Source organism: Anabrus simplex, chromosome 10 (assembly GCF_040414725.1).
Source record: "Anabrus simplex isolate iqAnaSimp1 chromosome 10, ASM4041472v1, whole genome shotgun sequence".
NCBI classification, from domain to species: domain Eukaryota; kingdom Metazoa; phylum Arthropoda; class Insecta; order Orthoptera; family Tettigoniidae; genus Anabrus; species Anabrus simplex.
The window spans coordinates 42610539-42631147 of NC_090274.1; the positions used below are offsets into that span (position 1 = coordinate 42610539).

Sequence of the window (20609 nt, forward strand, 5' to 3'; positions counted from 1 at the left end):
ACATATAAACACATACAACATATAAAATATGTACATCATCAATATGAGCCGGAGAGATATCTGGGTAAAATTGGATTTAATTTATTAGCACTTTCCTCATGATATCACGCGAAAGAAACTTGTTCGTTGATGTTGGATTCACTGTTAATCGTAGAATAATTATTTGTCTGTTGTGCATCATTTACGAAACCGGAATTTAGGTACTTCGGTATCTTATCTTGATACTTGTTTTCAATTGGTGCATTATTATACGTATTATTAAATCCGTCAAACTTCCTCTTATATTTTATGTCAGTTAATTCATTAGTATATTGTTTTCCTTGGTCTTTATCATATCTTTAATGGTCAGAACTATACTTGGAAGTTAATTAATTTGTGCAATGAAGCAGTGTTAATATTTACACTCTGTTAATTGCTCTGCGCTCCGTTTCCTTCAGCGCCAGTGCATAGAAATGCGCCCGTTTGTGTACATGGCGAATATAGCACAATTGTTTACGTATGTTTACGTATGATATCATCAGGGCAGGGCACATCACTTCAGTTAGCGTAATGTAACTCATGATAAGTGGAAGTGAATGATCTTCAGCAACACTGTGTTATTTTGACAGTTTTCATTTGTACCAATATGGGTTGGTATTTCTATTAAATGCCTTATCATGTTAATTTTAAAAAAGTAATATGGCAAGAAGAGATTTGTTATGAGCAGAATTGGCACACTTACAAATTAGAAAGTGCTTTGTGTTCACGTATCTCATATGGTTTTAAATATTGTTTTAGTGGAACCAAACCGAACAGAGGCTATTGTAGAATTCGACTATGTAGCACAAGAAAGTGATGAATTAACTCTTCATAAGGGAGATATCATAACTGACATTCGCATGCAACCTGGAGGTTGGTGGGAAGGTACTTTGGCGGGGAAAAGAGGCATGTTTCCTGATAATTTTGTTAAAGTAAGTATTAAATAACCTTAAACGCATGTTCGTCTGCATTGTGTGGGGAATGGTTTGCATGTTGTCCAGGTTTGCCCAAGGTATGATTTACTGATAACTGTTGGTTTGATCGGGAATAAACTCTTGTAGCACAGTATTTATTTACGGTTTTCTTATATTTTTAAAGTATGCTTCGAGATTGAGCTATAGTTAATCTATATGTGCTTGTATATTTTAGCAGGTCTCCGTGAAAGTTAATGTGGTTATGTGAATAAGTTTTCTTCCTTTTTGTTTAGTTGTGCTAAAATTGCATTCTATAAATTATTAGTGATGTTTATAATCTCATTATCTATTGTTAATGATAGACTGAAATAAAACTCTGGAGCTTATAGTCACTAAAAGAGAGAACTAATATTAGTTTCAAGACATATTCCAGATAATATTATCCTGCTATAGATCTAGGCCTATAAGTACTCATAGTTTGCACACTTCCAAGATCCTGATGTAGAAAAGTATTTGTCACAGGGAGTTATTTTTACCAATTACCTATATCAGCAAGACATAACCTAACCTACTCTGACAGTAGTAGGCAGAGTTCGTGTAAAGTCATATCAACCACAGACTTTCAGTTACTCTGAATGGAAACTTACCTCATTACTACTACTTTTAGTTTTCTCATTCATTCATTCATTCATTCATTCATTCATTCATTCATTCATTCATTCATTCATTCATTCATTCGTTCATTCATTCAGATCATTGATGATTGATTCATATTTTGAGCAGGTTGTACACTATTGGCCATGGGAAATGTAACAGTAGAAGTGAGCACAAATGGCTGCACATTTGGAATTTTTATGGTCTCAATGAAGGGATTATGAAACAAAAGAATATACTCATGTACTATTCAGGGTGTATTCCTTTGAAATTTGAGTGCCTTGTTAGAGAGGAGTAGGGTCTAGTACTAGGTTAGGTTATGTCTTGCTGATATATCAGTGACAGAATGAGTATTTATTTGGTATAAATAACTCTGTGACAAATACTCTTTTACATCAGGATCTTGGAAGTGTGCAAACTATGAGCACTTATAGCAGTGGCGTATGCTGGAATCTCCACTGAGGCATGCAACTAGTAACCATGTAGTTAACACAACTTATTAAGTAAATTTCAATTCTACTCACCCTAATTACATGTAGGTGAACTCGAGCCAAACAGTTTTGCTGTAAGTTTCTGGATTGAGCGTGCGTACACAATTCTTGTTTTCTGTTTTTAAATTTACGAGGGTTCGCCTCTGTGGTGTAGTGGTTAGTGTAATTAGCTGCCACCCCCGGAGGCCCGGGTTCGATTCCCGGCTCTGCCACGAAATTTGAAAAGTGGTACGAGGGCTGGAACGGAGACCACTCAGCCTCGGGAGGTCAACTGAGTAGAGGTGGGTTCGATTCCCACCTCAGCCATCCTCGAAGTGGTTTTCCGTGGTTTCCCACTTCTCCTCCAGGCAAATGCCGGGATGGTACCTAACTTCAGGCCACGGCCGCTTCCTTCCCTCTTCCTTGTCTATCCCTTCCAATCTTCCCATCCCCCGCAAGGCCCCTGTTCAGCATAGCAGGTGAGGCGAGGTACTGGTCATCCTCCCCAGTTGTATCCCCCGACCCAGAGTCTGAAGCTCCAGTACACTGCCCTTGAGGAGGTAGAGGAGGGATCCCTCGCTGAGTCCGAGGGAAAAGCCAGCCCTGGAGGGTAAGCAGATTAAGAAGAAGAAGAGGAATAAATTTACGGGGGAAGGTTGAGGTCTCCCGGCTTTAACTATTTGAATCTTTTCATCAAACGAACGGCCAGTAAATGGCTTTTCAAACTGATTTACAATTATATCCGTTTTAGACTCATCCATCGTTAATACGACATCTGCGCAAGATATAATAAAACACCTAAAATACAATGAATAACTCACTAGTTAGCCACAACTCAAGCACTGGAGGTAAGTCACCCCAGTGGCATTGGTCAGTTTCGTCACGTTGGGTTCTCGCTGGGGGGTAATCTGTGGGTCCCGTTCGCTGTAAAGATGCCGACTTTCTTCACGTTGCTAACAGATGGCAGAGGGTAGCACGGATATAGGGTGACAAATTCTGACCAAGTTTCAATTGCAGCGACATCGTTCGGAGGGTTTCAGAACTACGTCTGCCACCGAATGCAATTTTAAGATTGAATGCCTTTCTTCCTGAACTCGTCCATTCGCTGTCTCTTTCTTCCTAGAGTGGTGTAGACGGCGAGACTACACCAGCACCACACGTAGTCAAGCAACGGAACCAGTACAGTTGCGCGGACATTTTGAACTTCTGAGAGATGAAATCGTTAATATTCGACTTGAAACAACCTAAAATCGTACATCAGACAGTTCTTTGTGTTATCATAACGCATGCAATGAATGCCTTGCATTCAAGGAGAATACGCCCCTGACTTATAGATCTATAGCAGGATAATATTATCTAGAATGTGTCTTGAAACTAGTATCATTCTTTCAGTGTGAAGGATTTAAGGCACGTGGTTATGAGAAATGGGAAATCTTGATAGCCTATGAATAAATGAAGTGCTACTACTTTGATGTAGGACCTATCAGTGAAGTAAATAGAGTTGCAAAGGAATCGATGAATCCAAATAGTGAGATAGTTAAATGGAAATATATTTTCATTTTGATTTTCATGTAGGTATTGGATATAATCTGTTTAGACATTTTGACTATTTTGGTTAGAGTGAGTGTAGTTACAGTATCGCAGATGCTAACTTAGCTGCAGTTTGTAGTGTGAAATATTGTAAACGACCATCAAAACAACACAGTAAAGTACTATCTGCGCACTTTTTAGCGATAGATTTGTGTACGGGTTTGAGGAGTAAGGAGGGAGCTCTTCCGGTTCCGTTAGTACTGCCAACTGAATGGAAATGAAATCTGGAATGAATCGATAATATGATCGATCGATATGAATTTTCTAAATCTTTGTTATTTTAAGCCAACAACTGTGTCACACACACATTATATAACATTTCTCAATGCGAATCTTATTCCTAGAGTGATTTCTATAGTTTGGCTTTGCTGTGTAAATAACAATAGTACTAGTACGTAAAGTGTACGCCAGACGTCTTACAGCGATGCATAAGCGATTCATAGTTTGTGTTTCAAAGATTGCCAGTACGAATCTTGAAGATTGCCGAGGTCGACCGCTTCAGCACTAGGGTGTAAATCTATCGCTAAAAAGTGCACAGATAGTATGTATGCTCATACATTTTAAGTTGTTACACTATTGAATAAAACATTCAGTCTGCATATCTTTTGGAATCTTCTGAAAATAGACTCTCTCTTCTGCTTTAGAGAAGTAATATGAAAGTCTAATCATCTTTTCCTAGGCTGCTTTTTCTGTGCTTACTTTCTACATCAGGTCAAAAATCATTATTAACAAATAATCCATTGATTATAAAAACATTGGTACTTCTGTTGACCCATCATCATCATCATCATTTTACAGTTCCACTTTTCTGGGTACTGTTGGCGAGCCTCTTCCATTCTGTCTTATTGAAATACACCATCCTCTAGTGTCCTTTCCCTGATCAGGGATGTCCATCCAGTGAGTTCTTAGTCTTCCCACCATCTGTTTTCCTGCCACATATCTCTCCAAGTTAACATAAGCTGTCCTTGTTGGCTCCATCTTCATTACATGTACAAACCACCTCAATCTGGACATGTTGACCTGATCTAACAATGATATCTCAATCCCAGCTTCCTTTTAAACTGCATTATTCCTTAACTTGTCCAGTTTTGTTTTATGAATTGTGGACCTAAGGAGCTTCATCTCAGATGCCTGCAACCTTCATGAGTCCTCCTTAGAGAGGGCACAGGTTTCGATACCATAGGTTAAGATTGGTATGAAGTACTGATTTTGTTAGTACTTTGGGGTCCTGGTGAGAGCTCTTCTGCACTCTATTTGCCACCTCCTTTGTGGCTGGTGTATCTCGAGATATTATACTGCCAAGGTATGTAAAGTTTTCCACACTTCCTAGCGGGTGATTTCGTAGCATGATGTTCGCTGGTCGTCCGTCTCCGTTTATTGCCATCACTGTTGTTTTGGGTTTGCTTGTCTTGAGATTGAATTCCTGGAACTTTACCTTCCATTCATTGAATCTCAAATTTTGACCATCCATGGGTGAAAAAAAGGCATACAGAATGGTGTGAAACGATAACAAAAGCAGCACAGAGGAGAGATGCTCCCTGTATGCTTGCCAGGGAACCATCAACCTGCCTCTAGAAGTATTCTTACTCATATAGAAGAATTTAAACAGAGACTGTGTGAGTCTGAAATTTGCAACCATTTCCTATGTTGCTATTGGCCTGCTTGGGTCATCTGTGTAGAAGACATGTTTTCTATTGCCTCTGGTAGAGTTCGCATCGTATGTGCCCACAAGGCTGTCACCTCCATTAAAAATAAGAAAACCACACAGTTTCAGATTGTCATATAACACTACTTTTGTGTCTTAGTCACTTTTTGTCACATTTTAGCAGGACTCCAGGGGATGCTAAAGGACTGTTGGCCACCTTGCGGCCCTTATCTGGGGGTTTACAGTCCCACACCCTGTTTGTTTGACCCCAGACCATATCCTGACCTATACAGACCAGTGATTGGTCTTCTCCAAACCAATATTTTAACCAATCCCAACCATTGTTCTTCTCTCCTCTTAATTCTCTGATGCTTGGCAACGCTTCTTTATTACAAGTGATACTGTCCGAGCCGTGTCACGTTGAATCTCTAACCTATCTTTCATGAAGGGTCAACAGAAGCTTTACATAGTGTTGTACTGTCATTATAATTGCTCCTACCGGCCGAGTTGGCCGTGCGCGTAGAGGCGCGCGGCTGTGAAGCTTGCATCCGGGAGATAGTAGGTTTGAATCCCACTATCGGCAGCCCTGAAAATGGTTTTCCGTGGTTTCCCATTTTCACACTAGGCAAATGCTGGGGCTGTACCTTAATTGAGGCCACGGCCGCTTCCTTCCCATTCCTAGGCCTTTCCTATCCCATCGTCGCCATAAGACCTATCTGTGTCGGTGCGACGTAAAGCAACTAGCAAAAAAAAAAAAAAATTGCTTCTGTCATTAAAATTGCTTATTATAATATTTATATACTACCTGATGTACCCGTGCTTTGCTATGGAATTCTACATTGCATACAAAGTTCTAGGTTAGGTGTGTACACATTGTAAGATTGTATTACATTGCATAGCTCGTAACGTTACCCTAGAAATGCGACGGGGAAGTTGCCAAACGTTTCTTCTCACGTGAAGACTGGGGTAGGGAATTTTCATTGTAATGCTAGGCCCTCTTGCCTACCATCAGTTACAATCAAGTTGGAGAGTTTTCATTATAATGGCAGACTCTTACTCTCCAGCTGTCTTTTTACATGCTCAGAAGGACTGTCTTTGTGGTTTTTCCAACTGAATTCAACATAGGTCATTCCAATGACGTCAGTAGGAATGTTGTAATTAAAAGCCATGCTATCATATGAAATACTCGATGAAATGAAAAACCACATTATTTTCTCACTTTTAAAGAACAGTACTACGCTGCCGATCTAACAGACCAAAGATACAAAGCTGGAATAACCATGCCGCAGACAGCTGTGCACACTTATATTTTTTTTTGGGCGGGGGGGTAATATTCGAGAGTCCGAGGGTGAAAAGTATGCTATTTTACTTATCTGTTTCCAAGGAGTACCGTACCTGATGAGTCGGAAAACCTCAATTCACCACACTGGCGGGGGGAAAAAACCATCTGACATGAAGGCAAATGTTTCCTCCAAGGCAGAGGAGGCTGCTACTTTGGTATAAAATTAATGTAGAATTTAATAAAAGTGAAAAGGAGGAAGCTTTTCTTAAGACACGGCTCTTTTCAAGATTGAATTTTGATTTATTTAGTGAATTGTGGTGCTATCATTTGGAATAGACCAAAATTGTAATTCTATACCTATTCTATTCTATTCTATGCCACGATGAACCAGTGTACCAGCAGTATCAGAAAATGTATGAACCGGAGGAATGACATGCTAAAGAAGAAAGTTATCTAACTCCCCAGCTATTTCCCTCCAATATTCAGGCAGGCTGTTTTACTCGGAACGTAGCAGTAATCCCATCTGTTGGAGATGAGTGGCAGCATAAGAGACGAAGAACATTACAACAAAAAATGGTCAGTGATATGTTATTGTTGATCAATTGTATGAGTTTTTGATATTGTAGGCCTTCACATTTAGTTTTCTTCCGACTCTGAAATACACTCTTATCATAGTCAGTACGGTAAAACTGAATAAGACATAAATAATTGGAAATTGTATTCTCTATAACTTTTGTTATGTAGTACTTTTTGATAGGATCAACAACATAGGTATTTAAAAATTCAGTTTTAGGCGCCTTCCCCTAAACTTCCATTTCATCCAGTGTGAATAAAATTGTTTATAGGTTAGACTGCGCTTTTTTTATTCCCTGACTCTATATACCTATTTTCATTACATTCTCTTTACCCATTTTCTCGTGGCTCGGCATTGGTATGGACTTAGCAACAAAAATAGAAATTCGGGAATATCTCTTGTCATCATAGTTGGTATGGTAAAAGTGCATAAGACATATATATATGAGTTTAGTTATTTAGTATTTATCGATAGGACCACTAATAATACAAATATTTGAGCATTAAATTTTAGGCCTTCCCCTAAACTACCATTCTTCTCAGTGTGAATAAAATGATTTATAGTCTAGATTCTAGTGGCTCATTCCCCGACTTTACATACCGATTTTCAATAAATTCTCTTCAGCCGTTTTCTCGTTATGCGTGTACAGACAGACAGACAGACAGACAGAAATTACAGAAAAGTATAAAGTGCATTTCCTTGTTACTGTGAACATGACCGATACAGAAATGCCGTTCTTTTTAAATTCTGAGCAATGTACAGACAAAACTCTCATTTTATTTATATAGATTTAAAGCACTTTTTTTTTGCTATAGTCCGTCAAGGACCTGGTTCTTTTTCAGCAGCTTGTGAAGTGGTATTGTTCGTAGTGACTATTGTAGATTTAAAGCATTGGTAAAAATCTAGACCTATTCATGCAAGCTTTATAAGGAGATGAGGAAGAAGAAAATATTTCTTTTAGAGGAGAGATGTGTTCATTGCCATGTCCAGGGACCCACCAGTCCACTCCAAGATTTACATTTACTTTTATAACCCAATGAAGAGTACGGCATGCTATTCTCTATTGCTGAACTAGCTGTTAGCATTGGTTTTGTCTAACATATAAAGGATATGATGTCATTCCCAGGAATGATCAGAAATACATAACGTTACCAACCCGCGCAGGAAAAGGCACAAGTAAATGTGGCCATATCAATAGAATAACAGAGGTATTCAATCAACATTGGACAGTTATTGGTGAGGACTTGTGAAATGAAATGCTCTGCTGTCTCAAGGTGCTCATCTGCCAAGAACAATTTAGTAGGCTTTGTTACTGTCTGGCATTCTAAATGAATTAAGCTTTTGACCTTTAGCCCACATAGAACGCGCTGGTAATGCAGACCACCAGGTCGATCTCTGTCATAAGAACAGTGGGCCCTTTTCTAGTGCATACTGTCTGCACAGCAAGAAAAAAAAAAAAGGTATTCCAGCTTTTCACCACTAACCAGGCATGTTCATTTCCACTGTTTGAACTGCTTATTACTGCTTGATCGGCCAGGCAGAAAATGAGTGGCAGGTACTGCATTAGAGCAAGTGAGCTGTTTCAGTCCTGGGTAGGATGGGAAGTCACATCCTAGCCAAGAAGAAACACAATCATTTAGTACTGTTGTTGATATAGCAGAGCCTGTAGGCGAGTGTGATTGTAGTTGTTTTGCGCTGTCATTATTAAATCAATACAGCAAGTGCGTTCCGCTCTTTGAAATAACAAAAAATGTCCTGTCCGTTTATTTTTAACATCAATTGTTAGGTCTATATTGTATTTCTACCGTTTTCCATCCTTGAAGTAAATTATTGTCAACCTGCAGATCTACATTCATATATCGATCACGTTCATCACCGTCCAGATCTCTTGTCCAGTCCTCAGATCATCATTTTTCCTTTCATACCGTAGTTGCTGTTGATATTAGTGTTTCAACTTTGCTCGATGCCGTTAATGACTCGGAAAATAATGATAAATATGCTACATGAGAGATCATGGAATGAGATTAATTAATATGATATAAAATGAAATGAATTGAACAATGAATTACATATATTTTGGATCCACCTTTTGAATACAATCAATCAATCAATCAATCAATCAATACTGATCTGCATTTAGGGCAGTTGCCCAGGTGGCAGATTCCCTATCTGTTGCTTTCCTAGCCTTTTCCTAAATGATTTCAAAGAAATTGGAAATTTATTGAACGTCTCCCTTGGTAAGTTATTCCAATCCCTAACTCCACTTTCTATAAATGAATATTTGCCCCAGTTTGTCCTCTTGAATTCCAACTTTATCTTCATATTGTGATCTTTCTTACTTTTATAAACGCCACTCAAACTTATTCGTCTACTAATGTCATTCCACGCCATTTCTCCACTGACAGCTCAGAACATACCACTTAGTCGAGCAGCAGCTCTTTCTCTCAATTCTTCCCAACCCAAACTTTGCAACATTTTTGTAACGCTACTCTTTTGTCGGAAATCACCCAGAACAAATCGAGCTGCTTTTCTTTGGATTTTTTCCAGTTCTTGAATCAGGTAATCCTGGTGAGGGTCCCATACACTGGAACCATACTCTAGTTGGGGTCTTACCAGAGACTTATATGCCCTCTCCTTTACATCCTTCCTACAACCCCTAAACACCCTCATAACCATGTGCAGAGATCTGTACCCTTTATTTACAATCCCATTTATGTGATTACCCCAATGAAGATCTTTCCTATATTAACACCTAAATACTTACAATGATCCCCAAAAGGAACTTTCACCCCATCAATGCAGTAATTAAAACTGAGAGGACTTTTCCTATTTGTGAATCTCACAACCTGACTTTTAACCCCGTTTATCAACATACCATTGCCTGCTGTCCATCTCACAACATTTTCGAGGTCACGTTGCAGTTGCTCACAATCTTGTAACTTATTTATCACTCTATAGAGAATAACATCATCCGCAAAAAGCCTTACCTCCGATTCCACTCCTTTACTCATATCATTTATGTATATAAGAAAACATAAAGGTCCGATAATACTGCCTTGAGGAATTCCCCTCTTAATTATTACAGGGTCAGATAAAGCTTCACCTACTCTAATTCTCTGAGGTCTATTTTCTAGAAATATAGCAACCCATTCAGTCACTCTTTTGTCTAGTCCAATTGCACTCACTTTTGCCAGTAGTCTCCCATGAACCACCCTATCAAATGCTTTAGACAGGTCAATCGCGATACAGTCCATTTGACCTCCAGAATCCAAGATATCTGCTATATCTTGCTGGAATCCTACAAGTTGAGCTTCAATGGAATAACCTTTCCTAAAACCGAACTGCCTTCTATCGAACCAGTTGTTAATTTCAGTTTTTGATGTGATTTATATCACATACCGTTCGCAAAAGAATGTTACTAATTTTGGCACTAATTCTGTGTCATCATCAGCCAATGATGTGAAGGTGCAAGTTACAAATACCCAAAATCAATATCAAAACACACGACAAGAAATATACAAATTTAGCCAATGGTAATTTAAAAATAAGCTTAAAAGTATGGTACAAAAACTTTTAATGAAAATATGGTGCATTAGACCATGGCGTAAAATTCTATAGAATCTTAAGTGAAAAACAAGGTTGTTAAACCTATATACACGTGATTGATAATCTTACTTAAAGGATATATGTCTTTAAAATGTTTATATCTTGTGCCTTGTTACGAGGGAATCGTAAAACATGTATCATCCATGTGAAAATTATGTCATGTTTTGTAAAAGCTGTGGTATTTGACAGTGTCATTGAAGTTTTAAATCAGGCGGTTGCAGAGGAAACAAGGTGATCATGTGAAGATCTTACTTTACAAGAACCATGGTGGAGTCCCAGTTTGCTGTTGTTATTGTTGTTTGAATCATCAGCCCATAGACTGGTTTGATGCAGCTGTCCATGTCACCCTATCCTGTGCTAACCTTTTCATTTCTAGTTAACTACTGCATCCTACATCTGCTCTAATCTGCTTGTCATATTCATACCTTGGTCTATCCCTATCGTTCTTCCCGCCTACACTTCCTTCAAAAACCAACTGAACAAGTCCTGGGTGTCTTAAGATGTGTCCTATCATTTTATCCCTTCTTCTTGTCAAATTTAGCCAAATCGATTTCCTCTCACCAATTCGATTCAGTGTCTCTTCATTTGTGATTCGATCTATCCATCTCACCTTCAGCATTCTTCTGTAACACCACATTTCAAAAACTTTTATTCTCTTTCTTTCTGAACTAGTTATCATCCATGTTTCACTTCCATACAATGCCATGCTCCAGACGAAAATATTCAGAAACATCTTCCTAATTCCTATATTGAAGTGAGCAAATTTCTTTTCTTAAGAAACCTCTTTCTTGCTTGTGGTAGTCTGCATTTTATGTCCTCCTTACTTCTGCCATCGTTAGTTATTTTACTACGTAAATAACAATATTCATCCACTTCCTTTAAGACTTCATTTCCTAATTTAATATTTCCTGCATCACCTGCCTTTGTTCCACTACACTCCATTACTTTTGTTTTGGACTTATTTAAATCATCTTGTACTCCTTACTCAAGACTTCGTCCATACCATTGAGCAGCTTCTCGAGATCTTCTGCAGTCTCAGATAAAATAACAATATCATCAGCAAATATAAAGGTTTTAATTTCCTCTCCTTGGATTGTGATTCCCTTTCCAAATTCCTCTTTGATTTCCTTTATTGCCTGTTCTATGTAAACATTGAAAAGGAGGGAGGACAAACTGCAGCCTTGCCTCAGTCCTTTCTGGATTACTGCTTATTTTTCAAAGCCCTCTATTCTTATCACTGCAGGCTGATTTTTATACAAATTGTAGATCGTTTTTCGTTCTCGGTATCTGATCCCAATCACCTTCAGAAACTTAAATAGCTTGGTCCAATCAACATTATCGAATGCCTTTTTTAGATCTACGAATGTCATGTACTTGGGCTTGTCCTTCTTAATTCGATCCTCTTAAGATCAGACGTAAAGTCAGGATTGCTTCACGTGTTCGTACATTTCTTCTGAAGCCAAATTGATCTTCTCCCAACTCAGCTTCAACTTGTCTTTTGCATTCTTTTGTAAATAATACGTGTTAAAATTTTGCAGGCATGAGATACTAAACTAGTGGTGCGGCAGTTTTTACACTTGTCAGCACCAGCTTTCTTGGGAATAGGTATAACAACATTCTGCCAAAAATCGGATGGCACTTCTCCTGTCTCATACATCTTACACGCTAAATGGAATAACCTTGCCTTGCTGGTTTCTCCTGAGGCAGTCAGTGATTCAGAGGGAATGTCATTAATTCCAAGTGCCTTGTTCCTATTTAGGTCTCTCACAGCTCTGTCAAACTCTGACCTCAAAATTGGGTCTCCAGAACCAAATCATCTACATCAACAACTGTTAGATATGTTCCTGCCATCTTTCTTCTTTGTCTTCTTTCCCTAGAAGTGGCTTTCCATCTGAGCTCTTAATATTCATATACGTAGATTTCCTTTCTCCAAAGGTTTCCTTGATTTTCCTGTATGCAGCAACTGCCTTTCCTAGGACTAGACAATGTTCTACATCCTTGCATTTCTCCTTCAGCCATTCTTGCTTAGCTACCTTGCACTTTCTATCCACTGCATTTAATCGCCTGTATTCCTTTCTGTCCTCTTCTTTTTTAGCATTCTTGTATTTTCATTGTTCATCGATTAGGTCTAGTATCTTCTGAGTTACCCACTGATTCTTAGTTGATCTTTTATTCCTTCCTAACATTTCTTCAGCAGCCCTACTGACTTCATTTTTCATGACTATCCATTGTTCCTCTGTTGTGTTTCCTTCAGCCTTTTCATTTAGCCCTCGCCTTGACTTCCTTGAGGCAGGATTCGAGAGGAAAATTTAAAATATATCTGTGTTCCTTGATCTAATAGCTGATCCTGAAACTCATCAGGATTATACCATGTCTGAAAATTTTCACTCTGATAAAACATATGCTCAGTAACAGATTTTTCCAAATTCATACAGAACATGTCCGTAGCAGATTCCATAAACTTGATAATGGCTTGCCACAGGGATCAGTCTTGTCTCCCATTCTCTTCAACTTATACATCCATGATATCCCAGAAAAAGTATCTTGCAAGTTCATCTATGCAGATGATATCAACCTCACCATACAAACAACAGACTTCAATGAAGCAGAAGACATTCTATCCCAAGACCTTGACAAGATGGGTGATTATTTCAAAAAATGGCACCTGAAACCTAGTCCACTAAAGACAGAGGTAGCTACGTTCCACCTAAATAACAGGCTGGCAAACTATCAAGCTACGATCAGGTTCAGAAACCACACACTGTAGTGTAATACCAACCCAAAATATCTTGGTGTGACTTTAGACAGGTCCTTAACCTATCGACGCCATCTTGAGAAACTGGTTGCTAAACTTAAAAGCCGTAACAACTTGCTGGGTAGACTAGCTGGTACTTCATGGGGTGCAGATGCATGCTCACTACGAACAACTGCTCTAGCAATAGTATATTCATCAGCTGAATATTGCTCCTCTGTAGGGCTCAATAGCTCCCACACTAGTCTGGTTGATGTCCAACTGCACCACACAATGAGAATTATATCTGGTACATTGCGCTCTACTCCTGTTCAATTGTTACCATTACTGAGCAACATTCAGCCTCCTCACATCAGACACGCTTGTTAGACTGTGGACCAGGATAGCGAAGAACAGTTACCTCCCAGTACATCAGGATACAGATGAAAATGCCGTAATGAGACTCAAGCCATGGAAACCTGCCTGGAAGACGGCAAAGAAATTAGTTAATTCACATTTCAAGCCTGATGAAAGATGGAAACACGAATGGTCTCAATCACACCGTCATGGCGTTGTCAACATCAGGGATCCAACTACAAAGTTGCCTGGGTTCAACCTTCCTCGCTCCACCTAGACCACACTCAACAGGATATGCTGTGGGGTAGAAAGAAGTGCTGCTGCTCTGCATCAGTGGGGCTGGAAAGACTCTCCAGCTTGTGACTGTGGTGCTGAAGTGCAAACCATCCTGCACATTCTGAAGGACTGCCCTTTGCGAGCTTTTGCTAGTTCCATCGAAGACATTCACCGAATGATCTCTGAGGCACTCTTTTTGCTGGAGGAGCTGGACATTTGTCTCTAAGAGACTGAAAGACCCCCACATTAACCTTTCTAATGTGGAGTTTGTATATATATATAATGTATTTAGAGTCTTTTTTTTTTTGTGCCTGTTAAGAACTTTACATAGTCGATTGACAACTGTAGCATCATATGCTAAATAATAATAATTATATAATAATAATAATAATAATAATAATAATAATAATAATAATAATAATAATAATAATAATATAGTCCTTGTGCAACATGTTCCTTGAAACAATCCCTCACACCCTTTTCTTTCAACTTGTCTGGATCCCATCTTCCTGCATTCCTTCCTTTCTTCAATTTCTTCAACTTCAGATGGCATTTTATGACCAGCGAGTTGTGTGCAGAGTCCACGTCTGCTCCAGGGAAAGTTGTGTAATCCCACACCTGGTTTCTGAATCTCTGGCTAATCATAATGAAGTCTATTTGATACCTTCCAGTGTCTCCAGGTCTCATTCACGTATACAGCCGTCGTTTGTGGTGTTTGAATCAAGTATTGGCAAGGACTGAATAATGATCAGTGCAGAATTCAACCAGCCGACTTCCTCTTTCGTTCCTTTGTCCCAATCCGAATTCTCCTACTGTATTACCTTCTCTTCCTTGGCCTACGACTGCATTCCAGACTCCCATTACAATTAGATTCTCGTAACCTTTTAGAATATTGTATTAAATCTTCTATCTCTTCATATATTCTTTCGATTTCCTCATCATCCGCTGAACTAGTAGGCATATAGACCTGCACTATTGGTTTGGTGTTTTATCTTTACGACAATAATTCTTTCACTATGTTTGTCGTAGTAGCGTACCCGCTGCCCTATTTTCTTATTCATTATTAAACCAACTCCTGCATTTCCCCTGTTTGATTTTGTGTTGATAAATCAGTAGTCGCCTGACCAAAACTCCTGTTCTTCCTGCCAACATACTTCCCTTATACCAACTACATCTAACTTAAGTCTATCCATCACCCTTTTCAGATTCTCTAACCTACCGCAGCGACTCAAACTGCTAACATTCTGCACTCTGAATGTCAGTATCCATCTTCCTGATGATCGCCCCCTCTCGTATAGTCCCCACCCAGAGATCCAAATGGGGGACTATTTTACATCTGGAATATTTTGCCTAGGAGGAAGCCATCATCAGTATATCATTCATACAGAGAGAGCTGCATGTCCTTGGGAGTTAGTTACGGCTGTAGTTTTCTGTTGCTTTCAGCGGTGTAGCAGTATCAACACAGCTAAGCCATGTTGAGTGTTATTACAAGGCCATATCAGTCAATTATCTAGACTGCCGCCCTTGCAACTTCCGAAAGGCTGCTACCCCCCTTTCGATGAACCGTTTGTTAGTCATATCGCACGTAGATGTTGGCGTTGCAAGTGATCACCCATGGTACTAGTTTTGCTTAAACAGTAGTGATAAAGCATTTTGAACTAGATTCATGGAAGCTAGCTTTTATGTACATCTTATGGTGAAATCCATGAATTGCTAGCTGAGCTAAAACACTCCATATGTTTTTCGGTTCTGTTCAGTTACAGTTTATTAGTAGAATAAAATTGTTAAAGAATTTCTGACTTCTTTTTTGTCTTTGTCTGAGGAGTTCCTCCTCATGGGGGTTGGATGGAAAGCGTCTTTTCAGTCGGAGGTCTTCTGTTGGGAATGTTTCTCTTGTCAGCTCATAGACAAGCCTCAAAGGTGAGCGGCATGGCATTCCAAGGGTCTGTTTCAAGATTCTTGTTTGGAAACATTCTAGGGATTTGAGATGTTAGATGTTCCCAGGTTATTTCTGTATCATATGCAAGCACTGGTTCTGTTCTTGCTCAGAAAAATTTCATGTTTGTTTCAAGGGTGAGTTTACTGAGGTTTTCGATTTCATATATCTTTTTGATAGCAGTGATGTGGTTTCTCTGTTGTGGATTCAAAATGATGATCTGGTGGGTTGAAGGGTTATTGGAATATTTTCTCCGACTGCTATAATTTCTTACAAAACTTGTTCGACAATGTCTTTCTCTCTTCCCCCTGTGAGTGGGGGCGGCAGAATAACACCCACGGTATACCCTGCCAGTCGTAAGAGGCGACTAAAAGGGGCCCCAGGGGCTCTGAACTTTGGAGCGTGGTTTGGCAACCACGGGGCCCTTAGCTGAGTCCTGGCATTGCATCCACATACTTGTGCCAGGCTCCTCACTTTCATCTATCCTATCCGACCTCTCTTGGTCAACTCGTTCTTTTCCGTCCCCGACGCTATTAGGTTTGCGAGGGCTAGGGAGTCTTTCATTTTCACGCCCTTCGTGGCCCTTGTCTTCCTTTGGCTGATATCTTCATTTTTCGAAGTGTCGGGTCCCTTCCATTTTTTTCCTTCTGATTAGTGTTATATAGAGGATGGTTACCCAGTTGTACTTCCTCTTAAAACAATAATCACCACCACCACCACTCTTTCTCTCTTGACATTCTGTCAATGATAACGATTACATGGCTTCCCGCATAAGAGACATGCATTCCTTATTTGATGAGTGGAACCTCTCTGTGGCGCAAATCTTGAAATGAAAACCATGCTCGGCTAACCTGGTTGTAAGGTGCCGTAGTTCTAGTTGGCTTCCTTGTAGTCATCTCTGATCATATCTTCCGTATTGTAAACTTCTATCTAGATTTCTGATTTCTTCCTGTGATGTTCCATAAGTAATCCTTGGTATGCTGGCATTTATTGTAGAAGGCACTTCTGTTGCATATCCTGTATCATCATATTTTCCCTTGCTAGCATATATACCAATCTCATTGGGGTATATTTTCATAAACACAGTTTATGATGCCTTTACTTTTTCCATGTTCGTATTAAATGCACCCATTGCATCTGGCAACACCTGACAGTAAGCAATTTTCTGTACTTTCTGCAGCTACTACCACTGCCATTGGCTGAAGTATCCTGCAATATGATGTCATTCTCAAGGAGGGTAAGGGTACCAGATCCATAATAGACTATCTGAACAGACTTCAAATTCAGGAAAGTATGTTAGGATGTACAGGTTTTCCAGGGATTTTTCAATGATACAGACAACTATCTGATCTGTAGTGAACTAAATACCTCTAGGCCTCAGTTAGAGAAAGTGAAATCTGTCTGCAAACGAATAAGGATACAAACTCTACAGGACGAGGAAATTAGACAGAAGTACATGGACAGGATTAGTGAGAAGTTCTGAACATTGGACAGTAAGCACGTTCAGGATATAGAAAGATAATAGGTGGCATGCATGGATGCTGTAGTAGAACAGCAAGGGAATGCCTAGGAACAACTGTGTGTAAAGATGGGGAAAAAGCAAACATCTTGGTGGAATGATGAAGTGAGAGCAAGTTGTAAACGTAAAAAGAAGGCTTATCGAAAATGGCTCCAAACAAGGGCTGATGCAGACAGGGAATTGTACGTAGATGAAAGAAACGGAGTGAAACATATAGTTGTTGAATCCAAAAAAGAAGCCGTGGGAAGATTTTGGTAATAACCTGGAAAGGCTAGGTCAAGCAGCAGGGAAACCTTTCTGGACAGTAATAAAGAATCTTAGAAAGGGAGAGAGAAAGGAAATGAGCAGTGTTTTTTGTAATTCAGGTGAACGCATAACAGATCCCAGGGAATGACTGGACAGGTGGAGGGAATATTTTGAAAATCTTCTCAGCATAAAAGGAAATATTGCCGGTGGTGTCACGAACAACCGAGGTCATGGGGAGGAGGAAAATGATGTTGGTAAAATTACGCTTGATGAAGTGGAAAAGGTGGTGAATAAACTCCATTGTCATAAAGCAGCAGGAATAGATGAAATTAGACCTGAAATTGTGAAGTATGTTTTGTTGTTTAGTCCTCAGCCCGCAAGTTGGTTGGATCCTCAACAGCTCTGCCATCGAAGTATAGAGTAATAAAATTATCATGAAGTGTGGGTAAGGTACCTTCAAATTGGACAAAAGCAGTAATTGCACCTATCTATAAGCAACGGAACAGTTATAACTATCGAGGTATCTCATTGATTAGTATACCAAAGTATTCACTGGCATCTTGGAAGGGAGGGTGCGATCAGTGGTTGAGAGGAAGTTGGCTGCAATCCAGTGTGGATCAGATTTTAAGTATGCGGCAGGTAATTGAAAAATGCTACGAGAGGAATAGACAGTTATGTTTCATAGATCTAGAGAAAACATATGATAGGTTACCGAGGGAAAAGATGTTTGCCATACTAGGGGACTGTGGGATTAAGGGTAGATTACTAAAATTAATCAAAGTCATTTATATTGACAATTCAAAAACTGCTCACTCACATAAAATCAGTTGTTTAACATTATTTAATAAATTGCCACATTCTGCATGGTCCACTTCTTTAGGTAATTTTAAAAGAAACATTTCCCTAGTACGCCTCTTCAGTGATGCCTAGGCCATCTATGACAGCTGATGGCAGAGCTGTTGAGGATCATACCAGCGGAAGCGCTGACGGACTGAACATACAATGATTGGTTTATAGAAAATCCATTTTATAATACCTCTAAATTCTTAGAAATGCATAATGTTAGTATTAAGTTTTAATAAAAGGTGTGTGTTCATTTAGCCTTAGTAATATTAAGTACCAAATTGTTATCAGTTGACGAAGCCTATTTCATTGTATATGGTCAATGGCAAATAAAGATTCTTGATTCTTGATAGTAGCCCATCTAGTGCCTAGTACGGTTCCGCGGAGGTGACGTGATGTCCGTTTCGTTAAACACCTGTGGTCTTCCCGCGCAGCTGTTTATGCGGATGGTAACATTCTCTCTGCGATATTGAAGATCCACCCTAGACACTGTTGACCTTGGAAACCTGAACTCGCATGTAATCTCCGCAATGCTATGACCCATGCGCAGTGTGCCGATGATCATTCCAGGTTCAGAGTCGGTTAACTCTCGATGTGTTGCCATCTTCACGACACCGGTGTCTATGACAGACTGCTTAGCCATGCCGCAATTAGACGCAACGCTCAGGGATCATACACGGCACATTGTCGGTCATTGTCAGTGTATTTGAGTGTAATGAATGAATAAAGCTTCATTCTTCATGGGGTTGGACTCTGTTATTTTTCTCTGTATGGTTTGTGTTAAGTCTTCTTGTTATGCACATTTATAACAACAAATAACTTCAACACTCATTTTCCTTCTGCTGGAGGCTGAATTGACAGTTTTTTGGCATGATGGTGGTGGTGGTGATTATTGTTTTAAGAGGAAGTACAACTAGGCAACAATCCTCTATATAACACTAATCAGAGGGAAAATATGGAAGGGGTCCGTCACTTCGAAAAATGAAGATATCGGCCAAAGAAAGGCAAGGGCCACGAAGGGCTTGAAAATGAAAGACGCCCTAGCCCTCGCAAACCTAATAGCATCGGGGTCGGAAAAGAACAAGAGTTGACCAAGGGAGGTCGGATAGGATAGATGAAAGTGAGGAGCCTGGCACAAGTAAGTGGAAGCAATGTCAGGACTCAGCTGAGGGCCCCGTGGTCGCCAACCCACGCTCCAAAGTTCAGAGCCCCTGAGGCCCCTTTTAGTCGCCTGTTACGACGGGCAGGGGATACCGTGGGTGTTATTCTACCGCCCCCACCCACAGGGGGATTTTTTTTGGCATGATTGAATGGTGTATTGATTATTGCTTTTTTTTTTTTTTTTTTTTTTTTTTTTGTGGGTAGTTACAGGATTTCTGATGTGTGTGATTCTTGTAGATCTTACTGGTCTCACAAGTAGATGACCATTTTCTTTAAAGCCTACTATGGAATATATTTCTTTTTTACTTTTCTTAATACTTGTTATGTATCCCATGAAATATGGGTAATCTCTGTATGCTTATGATTACAGGTTTTAAACGAACCAGGCAGCAAGAAGGACCCAGTGACAGATGGCGTGCCCTTACGACCAGGTAAGTAACCTACAACTAGTTTTATCTACAGTAAAGTATATAAATAAAACTAGAAGACCCGCGCTGCTCCACAGTATTCATTATAAATAGGTCAGATAACTTGTCTTGATATGCCTGTCGTAGTCATATTGTTTTGTCTGCTCTTTTCAATGGTTGTACGAACATTTAATAAGAAGCGCGTTATGGTATGCCGCAGTTCGTAGTAGAAGGCAATGGTATTTTTAATTGCAGGTCTCCTGTATAGAACTGTTGTCTTGAGAGCTCGTTGGTTAGTCACAAAGGAGCGTTTTTTTTGCCAGGCTGAGAACTTTTTCAAGATACATAGCCTTCACTCTTTCTAGTGTAGCTATGTTATC

General features: G+C 39.5%; 1 protein-coding gene across 2 annotated transcripts in view; it reads left to right on the top strand.

Moving 5' to 3' along the window:
- The first annotated feature begins 500 nt into the window (after positions 1-500).
- cindr (CIN85 and CD2AP related) overlaps positions 501-20609 on the top strand; it is a 79404-nt gene continuing 59295 nt past the window's right edge. For both annotated transcript variants that reach the window (XM_067154492.2, XM_067154493.2), the window contains exons 1-3: positions 501-629; positions 778-950; positions 20193-20253. In XM_067154492.2, coding sequence (XP_067010593.2) covers positions 626-629; positions 778-950; positions 20193-20253 — 238 coding nt within the window. In that variant the 5' untranslated portion in view covers positions 501-625. The remainder of the gene's footprint in view (positions 630-777; positions 951-20192; positions 20254-20609) is intronic.